The 18,982-nt window shown below is 50.5% G+C and overlaps 9 protein-coding genes across 9 annotated transcripts; 6 read left to right on the forward strand and 3 right to left on the reverse strand.

Moving 5' to 3' along the window:
* The first annotated feature begins 291 nt into the window (after positions 1–291).
* Positions 292–2,011, forward strand: ASPVEDRAFT_45090 (uncharacterized protein). Its single transcript, XM_040813205.1, has 3 exons — positions 292–600; positions 686–964; positions 1,024–2,011. Exons 1-3 carry the CDS (start codon positions 484–486, stop codon positions 1,846–1,848), a joined length of 1,221 nt encoding a protein of 406 aa, XP_040671348.1. The 5' UTR covers positions 292–483; the 3' UTR covers positions 1,849–2,011.
* A 144-nt stretch (positions 2,012–2,155) lies between these two features.
* Positions 2,156–2,724, reverse strand: ASPVEDRAFT_86931 (uncharacterized protein; the record flags this gene model as incomplete). Its single annotated transcript, XM_040817942.1, has 3 exons — positions 2,156–2,359; positions 2,442–2,603; positions 2,668–2,724. The coding sequence occupies 3 exons, from the start codon at positions 2,722–2,724 to the stop codon at positions 2,156–2,158; spliced, it is 423 nt and encodes a 140-aa protein (XP_040671349.1).
* A 1,822-nt stretch (positions 2,725–4,546) lies between these two features.
* On the forward strand, positions 4,547–5,287 carry ASPVEDRAFT_31958 (uncharacterized protein; the record flags this gene model as incomplete). The annotated part of the gene is made up of 1 exon (XM_040810542.1): positions 4,547–5,287. One exon carries the CDS (start codon positions 4,547–4,549, stop codon positions 5,285–5,287), a length of 741 nt encoding a protein of 246 aa, XP_040671350.1.
* Positions 5,288–7,617: 2,330 nt separating this feature from the next.
* On the reverse strand, positions 7,618–8,057 carry ASPVEDRAFT_45091 (uncharacterized protein). Its single transcript, XM_040813206.1, has one exon. The coding sequence runs from the start codon at positions 7,933–7,935 to the stop codon at positions 7,693–7,695; it is 243 nt and encodes an 80-aa protein (XP_040671351.1). The 5' UTR covers positions 7,936–8,057; the 3' UTR covers positions 7,618–7,692.
* Positions 8,058–8,862: 805 nt separating this feature from the next.
* ASPVEDRAFT_894495 (uncharacterized protein) lies at positions 8,863–11,504 on the forward strand (the record flags this gene model as incomplete). Its single annotated transcript, XM_040818614.1, has 4 exons — positions 8,863–8,883; positions 9,240–9,440; positions 9,509–9,994; positions 10,067–11,504. 4 exons carry the CDS (start codon positions 8,863–8,865, stop codon positions 11,165–11,167), a joined length of 1,809 nt encoding a protein of 602 aa, XP_040671352.1. The 3' UTR covers positions 11,168–11,504.
* Positions 11,505–12,395: 891 nt separating this feature from the next.
* Positions 12,396–14,012, forward strand: ASPVEDRAFT_153779 (uncharacterized protein; the record flags this gene model as incomplete). The annotated part of the gene is made up of 3 exons (XM_040808367.1): positions 12,396–12,596; positions 12,681–13,235; positions 13,307–14,012. 3 exons carry the CDS (start codon positions 12,396–12,398, stop codon positions 13,583–13,585), a joined length of 1,035 nt encoding a protein of 344 aa, XP_040671353.1. The 3' UTR covers positions 13,586–14,012.
* A 263-nt stretch (positions 14,013–14,275) lies between these two features.
* Positions 14,276–15,476, forward strand: ASPVEDRAFT_45092 (uncharacterized protein). Its single transcript, XM_040813207.1, has one exon. It carries the CDS (start codon positions 14,731–14,733, stop codon positions 15,421–15,423), a length of 693 nt encoding a protein of 230 aa, XP_040671354.1. The 5' UTR covers positions 14,276–14,730; the 3' UTR covers positions 15,424–15,476.
* Positions 15,477–16,144: 668 nt separating this feature from the next.
* ASPVEDRAFT_894501 (uncharacterized protein) lies at positions 16,145–17,861 on the forward strand (the record flags this gene model as incomplete). Its single annotated transcript, XM_040818615.1, has 2 exons — positions 16,145–16,291; positions 16,361–17,861. The coding sequence occupies 2 exons, from the start codon at positions 16,145–16,147 to the stop codon at positions 17,621–17,623; spliced, it is 1,410 nt and encodes a 469-aa protein (XP_040671355.1). The 3' UTR covers positions 17,624–17,861.
* Positions 17,729–18,819, reverse strand: ASPVEDRAFT_55441 (carbon-nitrogen hydrolase family protein; the record flags this gene model as incomplete). Its single annotated transcript, XM_040815076.1, has 3 exons — positions 17,729–18,075; positions 18,135–18,574; positions 18,647–18,819. The coding sequence occupies 3 exons, from the start codon at positions 18,817–18,819 to the stop codon at positions 17,729–17,731; spliced, it is 960 nt and encodes a 319-aa protein (XP_040671356.1).
* Between the last annotated feature and the right edge of the window lie 163 nt (positions 18,820–18,982).

An 18,982-nucleotide genomic window follows, 5' to 3' on the forward strand; every position in this document is an offset into this window, starting at 1 on the left:
TACCTAAAGAGATTGTATCAAACGACTGAAATTCGCCATAAAATACTCTTTTACTTACCACACCGGCGATCCCTGCCTCGTTCCTTTTTGTTTATTTTTATTTTATTTCCGGTGCTCCACTTCTATCCGCGCTTGCCGGCGCTATTTTAATCTTATTTTCGGTATCTTGAGCGTAAAATATGAAAGTGACCGTATTATGGAGCAGCCTCGTCGTCACCAGGGTATTGTCGGTATCTTTGATCTCCGACTTTCACAAGGTTGACCAGCGATGTGCTGTAGTCCCCTGTACCCCTGCAAGCAAAGCCACAGTAAATCCAGGCTGCCACTTCGAGGAACTGGGGGCTGGAAAAGGACGAGGGAGAGGAGATAGTTCCTCGTCTCCCACTGGAGAGATCGCCTACCTTCGAAGCAACTTCTTATTTCTATCAAAGCTGTCAGCCATATCGAATATCATAGTACCTCGAATCAACGGTTATCCTGGCTATGCCTCTAGAGCGCCAACACAGAAAAGCCCGCTATGCGTGGAGCCGCGAAGAGAACCGCCGACTGTTGCGCCTGAGAGAGGAACATAAAAGTCTCAGTTGGGAGAAGTTCCACGAGGTACGCCTCCATGATATCACAGAAATATTGTTTGCACTCTATACATATTCCAATCCCATATAACTGACACACCGCACCCGACTAGTTAAACCTCTTCCCAGACCGAACCCTCCCGGCACTCCAGATCCAGCATTTCCGATTACACAAGGGACGCAAGAAACCCATCAGAGCTCGCAGTCGGAGCCATGCACCAAGGCCCAGTTTCCGTGCGAGACGTACCACGGCTGCGACTCGGCACCGGCGTGCAAAGCCTCGCCAACTGAACTATCCCATCGTGTTCGATGATTCGGACGATGATGACTACGAAACTGACCATGACGATGAAGAGGAGAGACGAAATTCGTCTCGTAGTGAAACGCCAGAGGTATGTTGATTCAAGCACTGCCTGGGCTGGATTTACTTGCTAAAGGTGCGGTTCGGTAGAGCGACGGATTACAGGATAGAAGTCGCACACCTCCCCAGGCGCCAGACGCATCAATAGATGATAGATTACAGAGGGCACGAGAAATGACATCTGCAACAATCCAACCCGCAATCCAGCCCTCCACTACTGACCAGCCCGGACACCCTAGCCATAGACTGAGAAGGCCGCCGAGGCCTGTTCTTCCGAGCACAACAGCAACACCAGAGCCTCCAGCTGCGGATTTCTCCCCTCGGTTGACGCCTACCGATTCTAAACTTAAATACAATCAAGTACATGCGTCGCGGGCACGGTCGGCGGTTCATACAATCCCACCCTCCCCAGAGTCAACGCCTCACTCTGCGGCTTTAGTCCAGCAATTTCGCGATCCGGCCTCCGTGGCTTGGAACACAGTTCGGGAGCCATCAAGCACAATTTCAGAGCAGGTCCACCAAAGGCCTAGCCAGGAACATGAGGGGCCAGTATACGCGTCACCTAGTACATTCCCACGACCAACTCCAGCGGAGTACTACTTCAACGAAGCGCGCAGCTTTCTAGCGCTATGGTCAGAAGCAACCGAGAGGCAGCACGTGGCTAATATGGAGAGAATGAAGGCGGAAAATACCCAGCTAAGAAGAGAGTTCGAAGCTCGTCTGTCCTCTTTTGACAGTATCACAGCTGAGCGAGATCGTCTACGGGAAGAGAATCGGGAATTAGAGCGAGGTATGCAGGAGCTAAAGAGGAAGACGGAGGAGGATATCCAACGCATAACGGGGGTGTGCAAGACGATGAGTGAGTTTGAGAATCTAAAGGTTCTTGATATGTGGGGGCTTAGGACGAGGCAGTGATTGCTTTAGCTTACTGCTTTACGTAGTCGGTGGATGGACGGCTTACAGTTATATCGTTTACAGTGCATCGTAAGTAATGGAGGCATTCATATTCCTGACCAGAGGGGTATAATTGACATAGGAAGCGACGTTGAGCCGACCTCAGTAGCATAAATGACACAGACAAAGTGGCCTGCTAAAAAACACACATATAGCAGGTGGAGGTAGATAGGACGATAATACGTTGAATATATAACCCCTCTACCTCGGAAGCTGTCTCACGACAGCAATAAGGCCATAGGGGTCTCTGCTCAGCATAGACACCCCCTTACAGATCAGCCAGTGGATACTCGTCCCAACCATAGTAACCGCAGTCATCGTCCTCAGTTTGCACAACCACGGACCAGTGGTCAGGGTGGTCGACGACACCACCAGCAACAGTCTCGCCGTCATACTCAGTCTTGCAGTCGTGAGCAATCACTTTGACGCTGTCCATGATATTTTGCATAGGCATGGTGCGAGTCTTGTCACCCTATATTATAACAAATCCAGGTTGGTAGGCCGCTTCTATTGCAGTATGCGACGTTATAAGAAATCGGGCATATTCAACATACCTCGTTACAGTACCGAATGCTCATATCTCTCCCGCAGAATACCTTGGTACACGAGTTGGCGTCAGCCTTTGCACTATCTGGTCCGTTTTCAACCGCGCCAAGTGCCTGCCTCAAGGTATGAAAGTCAGGGTGCAGGGCTTTACCCCAGCAGTTGACAGAGTGCTGTTCGATATAGCCAGGTCAGCGGATAAGGACGACATGTTTGGTTTTTTTATGGGGTACGTACGCCGGAGACGGCAGTGGTCAGCATGGCAATCGAGGATATGACAGTGTTAACACGCATTGTCAAGTTTTGGATGGTTAAAAATAAGATGAACTGTTGTAATAGATTGTAGGCAGAAGGTGAGATCTGAGACGACAAGCTGGAGAGGTTGGTAATCAAGTCAAGATTGAGCTGCAGTATGAGGGATATATATGCTTCTTTGGATTGCGCTGAACGATCTAGCAATTTTTCGAGAAACTGTGACAACAGGTGAATGAAGAGGTATTCATCAATAGAGTTATCATGGTGATGGAGATGCAGTTACGGGAGCGTAGAATAAGCAGTGTATGTAACCAATAGTAAGTATCGCCTAATAAACCCGGCCATTTATTAACCGTGTTCCTTATATTTCCTATCCAATACTACACCGATGATAATGCGAAAACGCATATGCTGTAACCGGTGAATCAAGGAGACAGCGCCTCTTCTCAGTCTTACCACAATGGTATACATGGTTCGAACGTATCAGGGGTTACACTTTGGTCAATATTTGCGTCTGGCCGCCTGAAGCAACTGTGGTAAGAATTCACTACAGCACTCTAGCCCGAGTGAATGAAATGGCCTTTATAGTATATGCAGTGAGTCAGGGCTCGATATTGACCGCTTCAGCCATGAATATAAGCCCGCAGCGTCTAAGGCAACAGCCGGGCCATTGGGTGACGAGCCTAAATATTCATAGCTGGTAGGAGGCGGACGAAAACCTTACCAAATTCAGAGTCTATACTGGGTGTCAGTAAAGGGCTCTCCCAGATCTAAGAGCAGATTTTTATATCCAAACTAGTACGTCAACATGAAAGTAGGATTCGCCTCTCTGGTGCAGCAACGAGGAACCAGTGAACCGGGATCGATGAGTATCCTCACAACGACTACAGACTTTTGGGGTTTCAACATCTCTAGATCATTTTGGCTTTTCAAGACTATCTATTGTGCAATCTATCTGGTAAAACTAAGGTGTTGACCCAAGGCCATTGAAGGAGTTCATTTGCTGATGCCTCAGGCCCGGGAGAGCAAAACTATATTTTCGTATCGGCAGTTCAAAACCGCAGCTAACAGTAAACACCGCAAAACACAGAAATTCCGCTTCCCACTAATAATGTTGAGTAACCCGTGGCTCGCATCGTTGTAAAACTTCTGGAAATTTATTTCAGCCTCGCAAATGAACTGTGAGCGAAGATCATCCTGATCTTGCCTGAAGACCCAAGAGGCCTTGCACCCGCGCGGTTATCAAAGTTAATTAAGATCTCCATCAACCAAGAAATGACTGGCGTGACGAAAGAAAGGAGGCGGAATTTCTGCACCGTCAACACTAGACCAAAAGGGTTTTGATGTCAGGCGCCCCGGCGCACTCCCTCATTTCCGTGCTCCTGTTTGGGTGTTTGACTCTTCCGGATAGCAAGATGCGGGAGCCGCTATGATACAATGATAAGGCAATAAGATGCTATGAAGTACTCCTCGGTGGTGATTTCCTAGGCCGGTATCTCAGCTTCTCTGTACATCTCAAACCAGCATGACCTGGAACCAGGAAACGGTGATGATCTTGTTGAGCCTCCATCCACCAGTCGCCGGGGCGCGGATCCCGAACCCGCGCGGCCCCGCTGATCTAGTCCGGAATGGGGCGACGGGAGGGCCGGTCCCTGGAACTAGCTTCTATGTAGTTAGTCTTCTCGGCGAACCGGTGTGCCAAGGTGGGTATTTGATTGGCTGCCACGGTACTTTGTATAAGGATTCGTTGACCTGGACACCGTTCTCACAGAGCGAGTCGCTGCAAAAGTTTCGTCTGCAGCGTTGAGTTCTCCCCTTGGAGGCATCGCTGAGTGCGTTCAGAAACCAGTCGCGTGGCTGGATGTCTGTAGTCCAACGCGAAAACCGTGAGTCTGATCGACAGTCATCGTTGCGGGATCTAACTACCTGGAGCCAGATGCCTGGCGAACGTCGAACACCAGGTAGACCAAGGAAGTGGACCGAGACGGAGAACCGCTTACTCCTAGAACTGGGAGAGGAATTCCCTCGGCGTGGTGAACTTCGGCAGCATCTGACGGTATGGACAATGTTCTATCTGTTTGCAGGCCTAGCTGAGCTGGCTGGCCGAGCTGGCGTAATCCTTCATAAGCAGTTAGCTAATCCGGTATTTGGTAACTGGAACATAGGGCTAGAGCTCCCAGACCAATTTCCTGGGAAGACCATCGCGGCTCTGATGATACAGCATATGAGACTATTAAAGGCCAAAAGAATATCCCAGACGGACTGTGGTTCGGCTCGGCGGGTGGCGAGAACTCGTGGCAGCGAAGCAACCAAGACGCTAGGGGACATGGGAGAAGGTGCGGCGTCTGGAGACTCAGACTTGGAGTCGGAGTCGCAGTCGCATTCCGAGTCTGCAATGCAGGACAGGGAGGATCGAGATACCGAAGTGGGAGACTGCGGAAATCCAGATGTGAGAGTTGTGATCCCCGAACCCAGGAGGCCCGGTCTCACTCAGCTGCAGAAGAGCCAAGGCAGGGTCATACCGGGCCCAGACAAGGGAGACTCATATCCGGTAAGAGCATATACCTGCAAATCAATATTCAACTGCCACTCCCTAAATTGATTGCTGATGGATGTCAAAGTTTACGTACCGAGCAGGATCATTCGTGTGCAAAATATACCAACAAAGGCCGTCATCGCCCAATACAAGTCGAAGCCCAACTGAACAACAAGAAACATCTGGATCCAGTCCGCTCTATCAGTCGCCAGCGGAGATGGCCGGAGGGGATTAACGCCTGTCGACGGCCACGAGCCTGGACGGTAATGCCAGCAAGTAGCACCAGGAGAACCTGATGAGAGAACGCGAGCTTCTTTACGCGATCTCAGAGGCGGGAGATGATATCGAGACGGCCGAGCAGCGGGTCCACAATGCGAGGTCACGAAGAGAGAGCCTGTGGCGGCAGCTGGCTGAGGTCAGGGAGCGGGTGCGGATTGGAAGTGAAATGAATAGAGTTCTTCAAAAGCAGCTTCACCATGTTGATGGCTAATAAGCAGCTGGTTGCTCCATCGCACAGAACAGGACTCGTTTTGTACATATAATTAATTCGCGATTCGGCATATTATATCGGTATATCTTAAGGAAAGCCGAGCTCGTCCGGGGCCATGGTAGATCTAGATGGAGTAGAAGTTACTGGGAAGCATTGCAATCTATAAGTTTCCTGGGAGACGCGTAACTTTATTAGCTGCGGTGAATCTAGAAATACTTTGTTGGGGCAGACTCGATTTGCCCTGTGTAGCCGGTTTACCCTCATTCACTGTCTTCCTTCTCTTCATCCTGCTGGGGTGAAGGTCAACCCGGGATGCAATCTGTTAATAATCCTCTTGTGACCAGAAGACCCCAGTAAACCTTAAAAGGCAATTTTATACCCGATTCTTTCCGTATACAACGCCGGAAGCGGAGCGGGATTGGCGGTATGCGGTGAATGTCAGAAGTAGATCTGACTCAAACAGTGGAGCTCGGGGCCTTGGTGAATATTATGCTTGTGAAGATGGTAACCTTGACCAATGGGGGCGTTGCGATTCGACGTAAACGAACTATACGGAGAACCTCGCATGTAGCATAGGCTGAAGCTTGTCCCTGACTTCATAAAATCGAACTCAGGATTTCAAATAGAAGGAATAGAACCTTGACCGAGAAATCCCTCATATTAAGATTACAGTCTTCATTCACTCTAAGAAAGTTCTATTTCTATTCACCGTGGAGTAGAGACTTTTCTCTACTCCGTTCAATGCTATATAAACTACCTTCTACATCTCCTCCTGCCCGTATTCTCTGTCGTCCTTTCATACTCTTACTCTCTAGTACCTCTTGCCCAGACCCTCCATTTGTCACTTGACGGTCAACCCTTTCATTCATATATCCAGTGGTTCCATAGCTTGCCCTCGCTACTACGCCAGATACCTCCTGCCTTGTATCCTCTAGCTCGTCCACCGAATGCCAGATCTGTGGACCGAAGAGGAGACCGAGACTCTGCTTCGTGCAAAGAACGAACGTGCACTTAGCGTCCCCCGTATTCAGGTATGCCCCAGTGCAGGTACCACTTATGGAGCCTTGATTGCCATAAAACCCCAGCTGGGGTGCGTCGAGTGCAATATATGAGCTATCGATAATACAGCGCCATTACAGCTTGGGCTAACATTTTCTGTAGAAGACTCTACTTCCAAACAGATCCCTCACTGCAATCTACCAGCGGTGCTCTCTTCTCCGCAGTACCTCTAATCCTAAGACAAAGATGGTAGAAACCAGGAGGTCAGTAGGGCAGTTAAGGCCCGCCCGGACTCGATCACGGCCTGCTACAGCCAAGGAAGTAGCGAAAACGAACGGTCCTTCTATCTACCATGACAATTCCTCGGTAGCTGATTCAGATGGCGACGACACGATGGAAGAGGCCCCTGGTGGTGCAAGCCTGGAAGCTGAAACAGATCAGGGCGTTAGAGTAAGTAAATCCGACTCTCTATTTTGGCTCCCTAAGCTAACCCGTCTAAATACACAGAATGGTGTTTCCACTGAGGCTAGGTCCAACCCGGCAGACCAAGAAAATCGGGAACCACCCGCAGAGCCTGCAAACGGACAAACCCCACGCGTGAGTCTCCTTAAAAGGGGTCGTCAAGTTATAGTATTAACTTGCTGAAGCCATTCAACCCCACACAGCCACATGCCCCGTCGACCCCAAGCCTGCTGGGCCCTGGCCCCCACGCCGAGTGGGCACGCTCTCGTGCCAGCATTCCTGGTCTGGGCGAACGCCATCCTCTGGGCCCAATTACGGAATCCCAGATGCGCGGAATAGATGCCATACCGGAGACAGCCTCGCAGCGTCAGACTAGCCCAAGGCTGCTTAGGCTTGTTGTTACGAACGGCGCTATTGCGGCGATGGAAGGTAACAGGAATGGGCTTAGGGCTCGACAGAATACAGGGGGCGACGCGGCTGCTGGGCCCTCTGGCACACGCAGGACACAACGGTCCGCAACTCAAGCCCGCCCAACATTCGCCAGGAATGTTCCTACCCCGAGTCCTGAAGCCTCGGAAGCTAGGTCGAGCCGGGAGCCCTTAGCACCTGCCAGTCCAACGGCCAAAGCCCAACCAGAGCAGCCGCCCACTGCCCCGCCAACCCCCCTGCTAGAGCCCGAGTCTGGGACAACTGCGCAACCAACCGCACCAGCTCCAGCCGTGGCCGATGATATAAATGCAATGACCGGGATGGTGGATGTCATCGACCTTGAGCACCCAGACCCGCTAACGGCCCAAGAGCAGGTCGAGGAAGCTCGTACTAGGCGAGAGCTACGGGCCAGACAGCGTACAAGAGGGGCTTCTGACCCTACCCATCGCCATGTCTCTGGAGCTGCTGCTCAACCCCAAGGCATCAGACGCCGACCTCAGGGACCGCGGGGAGACGCACGAGCCAGATTCTATGCCCAGCCAGTCGGCCCTGTGCTCGGCCGAATCAAGAGGGAATCAGACGACGACGCCAAACACTGGCAGCGCCATGTGATCATCTCCCAGAGGCACCAAGCCACGTCTGCTGCTACCCGCCGCCGAGCCGAGGAGCTCATCACCCGGCTGCATAGGCCTGGCGAGCTCACTATTGGGGACGTCTATGCTATGAGATGCTTGATCGACTGCCACCAGTGCACCCAGTATCCAATGGATCGTCAGTAGGGAAACAGCGCCGGGAACTGCGGGCCCGCCTTGATATCATCCTTCCACTCACGTCCACCTCCCCTTTGTATCTCCTGTCTTCATTGTTTGTTCGGGCGGCTGTTTAAAAGGGTAGATGGTGTTGGATAGAACCTAAAATTGTGTGCATTTTCAATTAGCTAATGGTCATATCAGTTAGTGAATTGAATTGTGTTTAGGGGCTTAGTTATTCATTCTAGTATACCCCCAACCTCCATTCCAAGTCTGCTTCAGCCCTACTGAGCTGACGATATGTCTGTTGTTTCATTACTTTCCGGCAACGCCTGGCAAAGATGGACATCGATCCACTGGAAAATATGCAGCGACTCTGGCTTCACCGTCCGCCCGACCTGATACCCTGACACCCATAATAACAGAGGGGAGAGGGGGTTACTGCAGCGTATCTGGCATAAGATCCTGCTCTGATAGCTGCAATTAGGGGAGCAAGAAGGCTAAACACCGTGATGGACAATTGCAGGCAAACAGTAAGTTTCTCTCTCTGTGCACACTCGTGAACCTGTGAATCCTACCACGTGATGCTGAGCCTGTATACCCTCGCTTAACAGGTTGTGAGGCAATTGTATCGCACAAAGGATCATAATTACATGGTAGCCTCTTGATATTGATCTCATTTCAAATCACGTCACCCAGCAACAGTAGCCTGAACGCGTGGCTGTCAGAACGCGTTGGCCCATGTATCCATTTTAGGATGTTGTGAGGGCTTCTCTTCGACTTGTTCTGGTGTTTACCTCTACAACACCAGTCACTCTCCTCTGCCTTTCTCATTACTGCTGGTGCCGTTCTCCTTATCCAGAGGGATTTAGTCTTTTGAATTCCTCAGATACTAGCATTCTCTTCATTCATTCTCTCGATCACTCCCCCACCAATCCTCTCGTCTATCAACAAACCATTATTCAGCAGCATGGACAAGAAATCGTTCGTGCCACGAACCCCTCGCAGGCCATGGACTGCTGAGGAGGACGATCTCCTTCTTTCCCTCCGTCAGCAAGATCCCGACATCTCGGCAAGCCAATTCTCAAAGGTAAGTCTTCTGTTACCCTACTTTCTAGCGTGCTGGATCCGGATTTACCGACTACGACTGAATAATAGAAATACCAAAGCTCGTTCACTGAACGCACTCCCCTTGCCATCAGGGTGCGTTTGGCAGATATGAACAGCAGGGCCAGAATGTCCCAAGGCCTGACTGCCAACGCGAATGCACAGGGAAGCACTTGGGCTGCCATCCCGGCCAAGCGTCCTGGAGAGGATGATCTCCAGGGTCCCTCCAGTCAGAGGACCAGTATGGGACCGGCGGCCCAATATGCTGATAACGATGGCGAAGTCAATACTGGCGCCTTTTTCGAGAACACCAATGAGAGCTCTCCCGCCAGCAGCGACTCTGATGAGACCCAGTCTGAAGAAACGCCCGTCGGCGACAAGGTAAATGACACCGATTCCATTGGAGACTGGCAATGTTTCACCGATTGTGGGTGCACTGAAGCAGACTCTGATTTTGACCGGGAGATTAAGGATCAGGCTGGCTCTGAGAATGATACTGACGCTGCTTCGGCGGCTTCTAATGCAAACGTGGCACCGGTAAGCATTGCATACCCTTCTTTCTGTCGCTGGGTTCTGCAATATATGCTAAGGTTAATGGTATTTCGACAGACTGTTGGTGCTAGCGGCGATTCCAAACAGGGCGCTCCGCAGAACAAGTGTAGTGTAGCTCCTAACGTCGGAAGTGTTCAGAGCGGGTCTACTATGGACTCCACGCCTGCCTCTGCGCTGGATAGACTTGCCTCTGCCGCTGCATCCCAGCAGGCAGCACCCTCGCAGCCTTCTATGGGCCGGGGAGTCGTGAACCCTCTTCCAGTCCGTCCAGCTCAGCAGGGATCTACCCGTCCTACCATGTCTCAGGCTAGAGCTCAGACTCGGAGTACTTTGCAATGTGCCCCTGCACCGCAACTACGCGCACGGGCCCCATTCTTTGGAACCTCCAGCGGGCCTGTACAGAACATGACCGGCGCTCCTGGACCGTCCAGGCAGACACAGGGAGTTGGAACTGCTGCACCTCCCACATCCAGAGCGAGAGCAAGAACGACTCAACAGCCGCAGGTAGCTCAGCGGCCCATCAACCCCGGCTACAGCAACAATACAACCCTTCCACATCTGCCCGCCAATTGGCTCCCCGATACATCGTTCTCGCCGCAGCAGCAGCTGTCGTTGGTCCCTGGGCCCCACCCCTGGCTACGCCAGCTGGCTGGGATCCGTGAGCCTATCGGCTTTCGCGCCGCAACAACGATGCTGAACGGTCTGGTCCGTGAATTCGCATATCTAAAAAACACCTATTACACTCATACCTCCAATCAATATCAGGACGTGAGTGAGCGCTGCGGCTCGTTAGCCCACGAGCTACAAATGACCAAGTTGCAGCTGGACAGCACCAAAGCGGGATTGCTACGCACCAATACTCGCCTGGAAAACGACCTCAAAGCACGCAACGAGCGTATCCATGAACTCGAGAACGAGGTTGCAAGGCTGAATGGCAGGATCCTGTCGTCATCGGAGAAAGCACTCAAAGAAGCGGCCGATATGAAGGACCCGGAAGCGCGACTCCTCATGCAGGCAGAGGAAATCCAGCAGCTGGGTGAGACCTTGAGGGCCCGCGAGAAGACGATTGCAACATACGAAAAGATCCTTACTGGTTCTGCGGGTATTTTCAGCGAGGCAGTTGAGCATAACCAGAACAAGAATAAGGACGAGTCTTAGGTGGGTATGGCGCTTGGTGTTGGTTGGGAATTGGCGTCTTATGTTGGTTGGTTTTGATATCTAGCCAGGCGTCTATCATGGTGTTTGAGTACAATTGCTTTTGACAACCACTCTTCTTTCCGTTTAAGTTCGTCGATTTATTTCTTTTCATCATGCGTCAGATTGAATTTGTTATTTCATTTACCGTCAGCTTACCTGCAGGCGAACCGGTTTGGTCAAGTACCTCGCCCGTTGAGCGACGTATTATCCACAAGGCTTTTTATCTAGTCAGAACCAGCTCCCCCGATCTGAATGTATTTTACTAAAAACAAAAAAAAAAAAAAAAGAATTGTTCGCTGGTCTAAGCTTACCTGAGAGAGTGACGTAGTTGAGTAGGCTTTGGGTTTGGCCTGTCGTCCAAAACTCAGGCAAGAAAGTCACCAGAAAGTGTTATCCATACTTCTGGGTTAGAGCGACCAATACTGCTGCTCTTCCATCTGCTTTGTCTCGTGGTTCTTCCAAACGTGCAGGCCCACCAGCCCTGCAAACGCAAACGAGCCGTCCAACACCAGCAAGGCTACACCTCAGATTATAACAACAACCATCCTTTGTCAGAGCGAGTTGACTTTGGGGGCTCTGGATCCAGCTAGTCAAACTGTGTTTGGCATCGACCTTGAATGTAGTATACAAGACATTATTTGAATTTGTTGAATGTTATGGTCGCGTCTGGTGTTGTCAATATGTATCTCAGTTACTAAGGTGACCTTTCCAACACGGTGCGATCATAGGTACATAATACCCTTTCTCGTAAGCGTTTCCATGCCAAAGCAGGCCGTAATTTGTCAAGGAAAGCGTTTTTAATGTCATTATTCACTGCTCTCGGTCTAGAGCCTATCATGTTCATTCAAAGATTTCGCCATACCTCCTGAGCTTCAAGAAGCCAATTACATGCACAATTAAGACATTTATGGCACTTTTACGCTTAACCTTATCATTCACTAAACCTCTACACTGCCTGTCTCCTTTGTGTTCTTTAATATTCTATAATACTACAAAATCATCTCGTTTCATCGAATTGATTCTCTTGGGTATCCAGGCAACTCGCGTGGTGAACCTCATTGGCATCAGCCCGTGTATCCTTGGCCGCGGCTTCCTACCAATTTACAACGTGAAGTCAAACTGAGTCATTCTCAGTGTTCTTACTGACCTTCAAACAGCAGAAACACAATCCGTGATCAAACGCGTCATGATGCCAGACACAACCACGCCTACTTCCATCAACAAACACGCCACGATCCTACCACCCGTCTACAGTCCACCAAATTCCACCTACCCAAGAAACACAAATTACGCTCCACGAAACACCACCGTTTGGACAAAGGACGAGATTGCCAGATTGGTATATTATCGAGATCTTTACCGTAATCTATCATGGGGGGACTTCGCCAACGTATGTCACACCTCCTTAGTTTTCATCAGATTCCCTGCTCACTAGGAAATTCAACCAATGACCCGCTAACGCAGAGGAACAAAGCTTGGCCTCTTTCCTGGAAGAACAGTCAAGACTATGCAGACCCGCTACTCTTTGGGTAGACGCATTCTCCAACCAAATTCGCCCACCCAGCAGCAGCTACAGCCTTATTCCGCGCCTGTCTACCCTCCGTCCACAGTTAACGACGTACCTTCGCTCTACACGTTCTCCCATCGCCCTTACCCAACTTCCAGGACCAGTCTTGGTGCATACGAAGGCAATACAATAACTCTCAGCCAGGGCGAGATCGAGAGGCCTTTCGCTCCCCCGCCCGTACCATCACTGGGCCCTGGGGCATACGAAGGCAATACCATAGTGATCAAACGTGGTGCGGATGATCCTAGTGTCCGTACGAACACCCCATATCTCGAATCTGAGCCGCTCCAGCTCGTGATGCCGCCTAGGGACATACCGATCCGTACAATCGGAGAAGTCTTCCCTCGGGATGGTGATGGCGGTCAAGGTACACATGAATATCCCAATGGCTACTATGGCCGGTGCCAGGATCGTAAAGGCCTAGGAAAATCTCAGACGTCTTTCATTGATATTCCGGATAATGTATGATAGCCCCGACCCCAGCCAGCTGCATACCCAATACCTCACCTGCAGCTCAACTAACAAGGTTCCAGTTTGATACTGTCAGATCCGATGGCTGGACAGCGTTTCGTGCGCGCCCTGAATCTGTTACCCCCGGGTTTGAACCGTCTCAATCTCCCGATGTTATCGATCTTACCGTGACGCCACCGGACGCGGGGGATGTGATGGATATCGATGAATCGCGGGTCCAACAAATAGCGCGAGAATGTAGTGCTGCTTTAGCCCCTGGAGCTGAACAAGAGGATGCGGAGGCGGCGTTTGATCTGTTGACGTTCAATCGATTACATGTGGATGCGGATATGCAATTCTGATTTTGGTTTGATAAGCACCCTGTTTCTTTCAGGAGCTGGAGAAGCAAATGCGGTTTGGAGGATTGCTGGCTAATGCAAATAAAGTATCAGTTAATTGCTAGGAATGGTATTTTTGAAATTTTGCGTGAATGTTGTTCTGACAATCCTGTAAAAAGTGTCACATTCACCAGCTTTCTTTGAGCTGCTGCCTCACCAGCCTGCAATCCAACAGCATTTCAGAGTAGCGCGGCTATCAGCAGAACGACTATGTGTAGAAACATCAACAATGAAGGGTGGCCGTCCAGCGTTTGGGTCTGATATCGTTTTACCCGCCCGTTTGTTTCTTATTATCTCTACTTGTCAAACCTCCACATATATATACCACCACCATCGCTGGTCTTGTAGAAAGTCAACGTACTTCCGTATTCTATCCATACGCAGACTCCAGACATATTGATCTTCCAGAGTCCCATTTCACCACTCAATACCACCTAACAAACCGAAATGACACGTCTAACTCCTTCGCCATTCAAGGAAACGCCTAATGGTGAACCCTGGTCGGACGAGCAAAACGGCCGCCTTATCAGGTTGGGAAACGAAAACCCCGATCTATCATGGGAAGAGTTTAAGATAGTAGGTCGCCTATTGTTGATCAACACCGATTCCAAGCCCTGGTCCTGCTCTGCAGCGATGACCAGCCACCACGGTGTCCCCAAGAAGCGTTTGCTAACTTTGACTGGGCTATTAGAAATTCGACTTCCCTCACTCGCCTGACGAATTGGAGAAGCAGTACAGACATCTCATGACAAAGAACCGCACGCTGAAGAGAAGTAGGAGTGAAGATGATGACGGTGATGCAACTCGCTATTCCACACCCACGAGGCCTCGGCCAAAACGCTCCAAATCGGAATCGAACGTTGATGGCAGTATTCAACGGGTAATATATCCCAATCTTGCTCATCCCATTCCCTTCCTTCATATACCCTTCACCCTTCCCTTCACGCTTTCCCTGGTGTTATCTATCACACTGACGCCTCACCAACATCAAGGATGCATTCAACCAAAGCGATCCGATACGACCAAGAAGTCCTGACTGGAGGCTACCCAGCTCTGATGCTAGCAGCAAGCCAGGAAACACGCAACAGCCACCCGATCAATCCGTTTCCATGAGAGACAGTTACTCTCATTATCGTTCACCAGAACCAGAGATATCCAGCACTTCCACATCGCGCTCACCGCAAGCTCAAGCTCAACGTGAACGGACTCCACCTGTGAATCCGGCAGCATCTACACATTGCCACGACAAGAACCCAATCATGCCATCAACTTTCAATCTAATCTCACTGCCCTACCGGCCAGCACCAGCTCCGCCGCGCGCTCCGCAGATTCCATCCAGCTCTCGCCCTCAGTCCGGTGATGCTCAACGAGTGGAGGACATACTTCCCTACCATATGCGGAGAGGGAGTCTACCCAGCGAAGGCAACATGTCTTCAATCGGAAGCAGGCTGGCTTTGGTGCATAGGACTGGCGAATCTTTGTTGGAGGAACTAGAGTGGATTGGGAGAAACATTACCACCGTCTCTGGGCAGCTAAGTACGGTATTCGCTTCTGAACCAACGGAACCTCCTGCCCGAGCTATACCTCCTGTGAACACAGGTCCAGGTCTAACTACGGCAGCATTGGAACAGCGTCCCGCAGGTTCGTCGGGGGTGGTTGATTCTCAGAATCACGATGCAGGTGAGGGACCTGGTGGAGATGGACAAACGAGGGAGGATATGGGAGGGGAGGAAACAAGCTATGAGACTTGTATGGACACCGATGCCCCCAGCCCACGAGAAGATGCTGGAGAGAAGCGCTGAAGATGAAGCTCGGATGGATCGGTGAGGATGCGGGCTGAGATAGTGACGCTGGTGTTACCGCAATTGCGACCTGCGGAACCTGAAGACTGTTCATATGCTCTGGCAGAGTATTCTGGGGAGAGTTATTCGGCATTTTGGTATTTTGAAATTATTGTTAGATTTTTCTTTTGGATGTTTATGCAACTGGTTGTGGTTAGCTCGTGGTATCTAGTTATCGTATTCTCCTCTGCTCATCTTATATTTCAAGGTTCTTTTGATAATGTCGTGAAAGATTAAAGCTATGCAGAGGGCGATCTCATGATTGCCTACTGTGGCCTCAACAGAGATGGACAAGGGAAACATTCCGGCTTTGCCTTTGCTGTTACTCACATTGTTGAACGTATTATAGAGGGATGTCCACATAGCATATACCTTATCCACCATTTCTGACCCACACAAAATTTAAATCCAGTATTTAGCATATTAGTGACTAGGAGGCCACAATAATCAAAATATTTGCGCAAGGGAACGTAGTCGTTGGGTTTTTGGATCAAATATCTTTACATGAGCATGATTACCCCCTGTTTTGCGTCAGGCGTGCACCGCTCCTTCCTTTTATCACCACCTTCAAAACTCATATAGACAGCCATCTTGTTCTGAAATTTGAATTCTTAACCTGCCGATAGCTTGCTCGATCTTCCAATATCCCATCTCACCACTTAGCAACTGCAAACCCGCAAAAATGTCATCCGGAAGACGCAGGAGTGGGGAGGATGGCAGTGATGATGGGAGAAATGACAATGCCATGAATCCTCACGCGAAGCGCTCGAAATCTTCGTTCAATGCCGATGGTCCGGCTGAAAGTGATCTCGGTGGTTCCAACCAAGTGGTACAGAACGATCCTGGAGGCGACGCTGAACAGACTGGTCGACGTATAGACTAACACTCCTTCTTCAAGCGCCCCCCGAACCAGAATGAACAACATTCCATGCTTGTCCAGCAACCAGTAGCACCATTTCCCTTGGAGCATACCTCGTCTGCCGATGTCGCAGATAATACTGTGCCGCGCCCCCGGCCCCCAGTTTCCCACTCGGCGTATACAGGGAACACAGCCTACACAGAAGATGTCACCGAGCTCATTAAAGCCGGGTTCGTTTCGCTGGAGAGGAGGCTCGACATGCTCTCAAGCCAGGTGGACATGCTTACAAGCCGGGTGGACATGCTCACAGGACGTAATACCGCCCCCACTACCAACCCCAGCTCCTCCATGCCGGTAAGCTCCGAGTCAGGAAAGCTTGGTGGTCAGCCCGCACAGCTTCCGAACATAAATAATGATAAAACCAAGATAGTGTCATGCGGAATCCCTGGTGTACCCTATGACATCTCTGACGTGCAGGTGCTAGGCTACACGCCTACTAACATCGGAGGGGCGCTCGGCCTATCGAACACCTCCGAAGTTTGGGCCCTATTTCTGCATGACTCCTCAACCAAACCCTTGCTAGAGCAGTACATCAACGCTCGCAAGATGGTCTCTTCAGCACAGTATAACGTGATCCACTTAAAGGTCATGAATGATCTTTGGACGGATCTCAAACTTAGACAACTGATGCGAGGAGATGACCCGCCCACCATCGCCTCCATCGGTGTTAAAGTTGGCACATACTGCAGTATACTCACAGGCTGGTACGCTAGTCAAGTTATGAAGTCGAAACCAGGGTTATTTCCACACTCTAGTCTCCTGATAAGCGATGATGAGGATGGTGACGATAATATTCACATCAACCCGTGTGACTGGCTTCATGCGTGGAAGCTTTTGGCATTATTTTGGAAATTTCGGGATATAATGGGCAAGCCGCGCCACCCTTATCCTGATATCCCAATTGAGGCAGTCTTTCATTCAAATCGCGATACCTTAGACGCACCGCATGGGGTGGAAAGACAACGGAGGATATGGAGGTGGAGGAAACCCAAGACCAGAACGCGGTTGACGCCAATTTCGTCGTTCAGTGATCATGAGCTAGAAGGAGTACAGTTGGTATATCAATTACCAAGCAGACAGGCAGATGGACAGGAGTCATTGTTGGATATTTTTACGCCCTTTTATGCAAGCAGTCCTGGCTATCAAATGGTGTCTAAAGATCATTCATTCCCTTTAGCTACACAGAGCAGTACTTCGATTTCTCCGCCAGCAGTGCTTCCAATCAATGGTAGTATCTGGTGATATTTGATTATCAGACTATCCTCAGTTAACATGGGGATACTCAGCATGATACCACTCTCTCATGTATATCATAACACAAGCAAAAAGACCAACACCTCACAGTCACTACTTCTGTCCCTTGACACACTCCCACTCTCCTCCATCCTTGACACCCAACCAAAGCAGGTCTGGCCGCGAATAATGCCCACAAACATCCACCAAAGTCCTTGATATGGAAATCTCATCGAAATTCAAATCCGCGTAGACGATTCCCTCCTGATCATTTGCCAAATCCGTCGTGAGTTTGCGTCCATCCGGAGCAAATACAGCCGAACCGCCCCCGCCTGGCGAATTCATCTGCGCAGCCGTCTGCGTGCGCATTCGGTCAATTCCCTTCGCTGTGAGGACAGATGTGCAGTGCAGGACGAAAGATTGAGATTCTATCGCATATGTCTGAGACACAGCCTCCAAACCTGCTGTCGTTAATCTAACAAATCCTAACAAGTACAGCGTGGGCAGGATAAAGACGAACCTTCTTTCGACATAGAGTACGGAGCGCCCTCACCAGGGTAAGGATGAAGCGGCGGCCAAGCCGCAACGTGAATCTGCTCGCGCTGCGCGTATGTGTGGTACTTCAGCAGCGGCTGGATGTGTTCCCAGCAAGAAAGAGCGCCGACGCGACCGACATCAGTATCCGCGACACTACGCAGACAATCCCCGGCGGAGTCACCAAAGACAGTGCGCTCCATGTGCGTGGGCTTGAGTTTCTTTCTGGTCATGAGGATCTTCCCGTCGGGGTTGGTGGTCGCTTGCGCGATGTAGAGACTATCATGGATATTCTCGGTGAAGCCGAGCACAACAATGACTTTGTTTGCAGCAGCGGAGGCCTGGATCTTAGCCATTTGCGGAGAGTCCAGTTTCAGCGAATTCCGCATGTATGCTACTGTCATTTGTGGGTCGAGGGGCCGGTCCCTTGGAAGGTTTGAGCTATCAGTTCAGATTGCCTTCAAATTGACAATAATAGGGCAGACCGAGATGGCTCACCATATCCAAGCTGGATACCCCGGGACCCAGCATTCGGGGAAAGCGATGAGCCGTGCGCCGTTCGCTGCAGCTTCGGCAATAAGGGTGCAGGTCTTGTCCACCGTGGCGTCGAGGTCAAGCCATACCGGCTCGGCCTGGGCGACGGCAACTCGGACTTGCTTTGCTGCGGACATATTCAACGGCAATTTGTTAATATGGACTATTAAACTAGCGACAGTTGCAAGCAGCGATGGATTACCGGCCCCTTTAAATATGTGCTTCAGACAGAGCTTATCAGTGGAACATGGCCCGCCTAACGATACAACAACCCCGCATCTCCTCAGGCACGAAGGGAAT

This window comes from Aspergillus versicolor (genome assembly GCF_001890125.1).
Source record: "Aspergillus versicolor CBS 583.65 unplaced genomic scaffold ASPVEscaffold_9, whole genome shotgun sequence".
In the NCBI taxonomy this organism is placed as follows: domain Eukaryota; kingdom Fungi; phylum Ascomycota; class Eurotiomycetes; order Eurotiales; family Aspergillaceae; genus Aspergillus; species Aspergillus versicolor.

What these genes read in the sequence shown, in the direction of transcription:
- ASPVEDRAFT_45090 (XM_040813205.1), top strand. Translation starts at nt 484, where the DNA reads ATGCCTCTAGAGCGCCAACACAGAAAAGCCCGCTATGCGTGGAGCCGC. An exon ending in GTTGGGAGAAGTTCCACGAG is followed by an intron (nt 601 to 685) that starts GTACGCCTCCAT and finishes GCACCCGACTAG; the next exon opens with TTAAACCTCTTCCCAGACCG. An exon ending in CTCGTAGTGAAACGCCAGAG is followed by an intron (nt 965 to 1,023) that starts GTATGTTGATTC and finishes GCGGTTCGGTAG; the next exon opens with AGCGACGGATTACAGGATAG.
- ASPVEDRAFT_45091 (XM_040813206.1), bottom strand. Translation starts at nt 7,935, where the DNA reads ATGACATCCACCATCCCGGTCATTGCATTTATATCATCGGCCACGGCT.
- ASPVEDRAFT_45092 (XM_040813207.1), top strand. Translation starts at nt 14,731, where the DNA reads ATGAGAGACAGTTACTCTCATTATCGTTCACCAGAACCAGAGATATCC.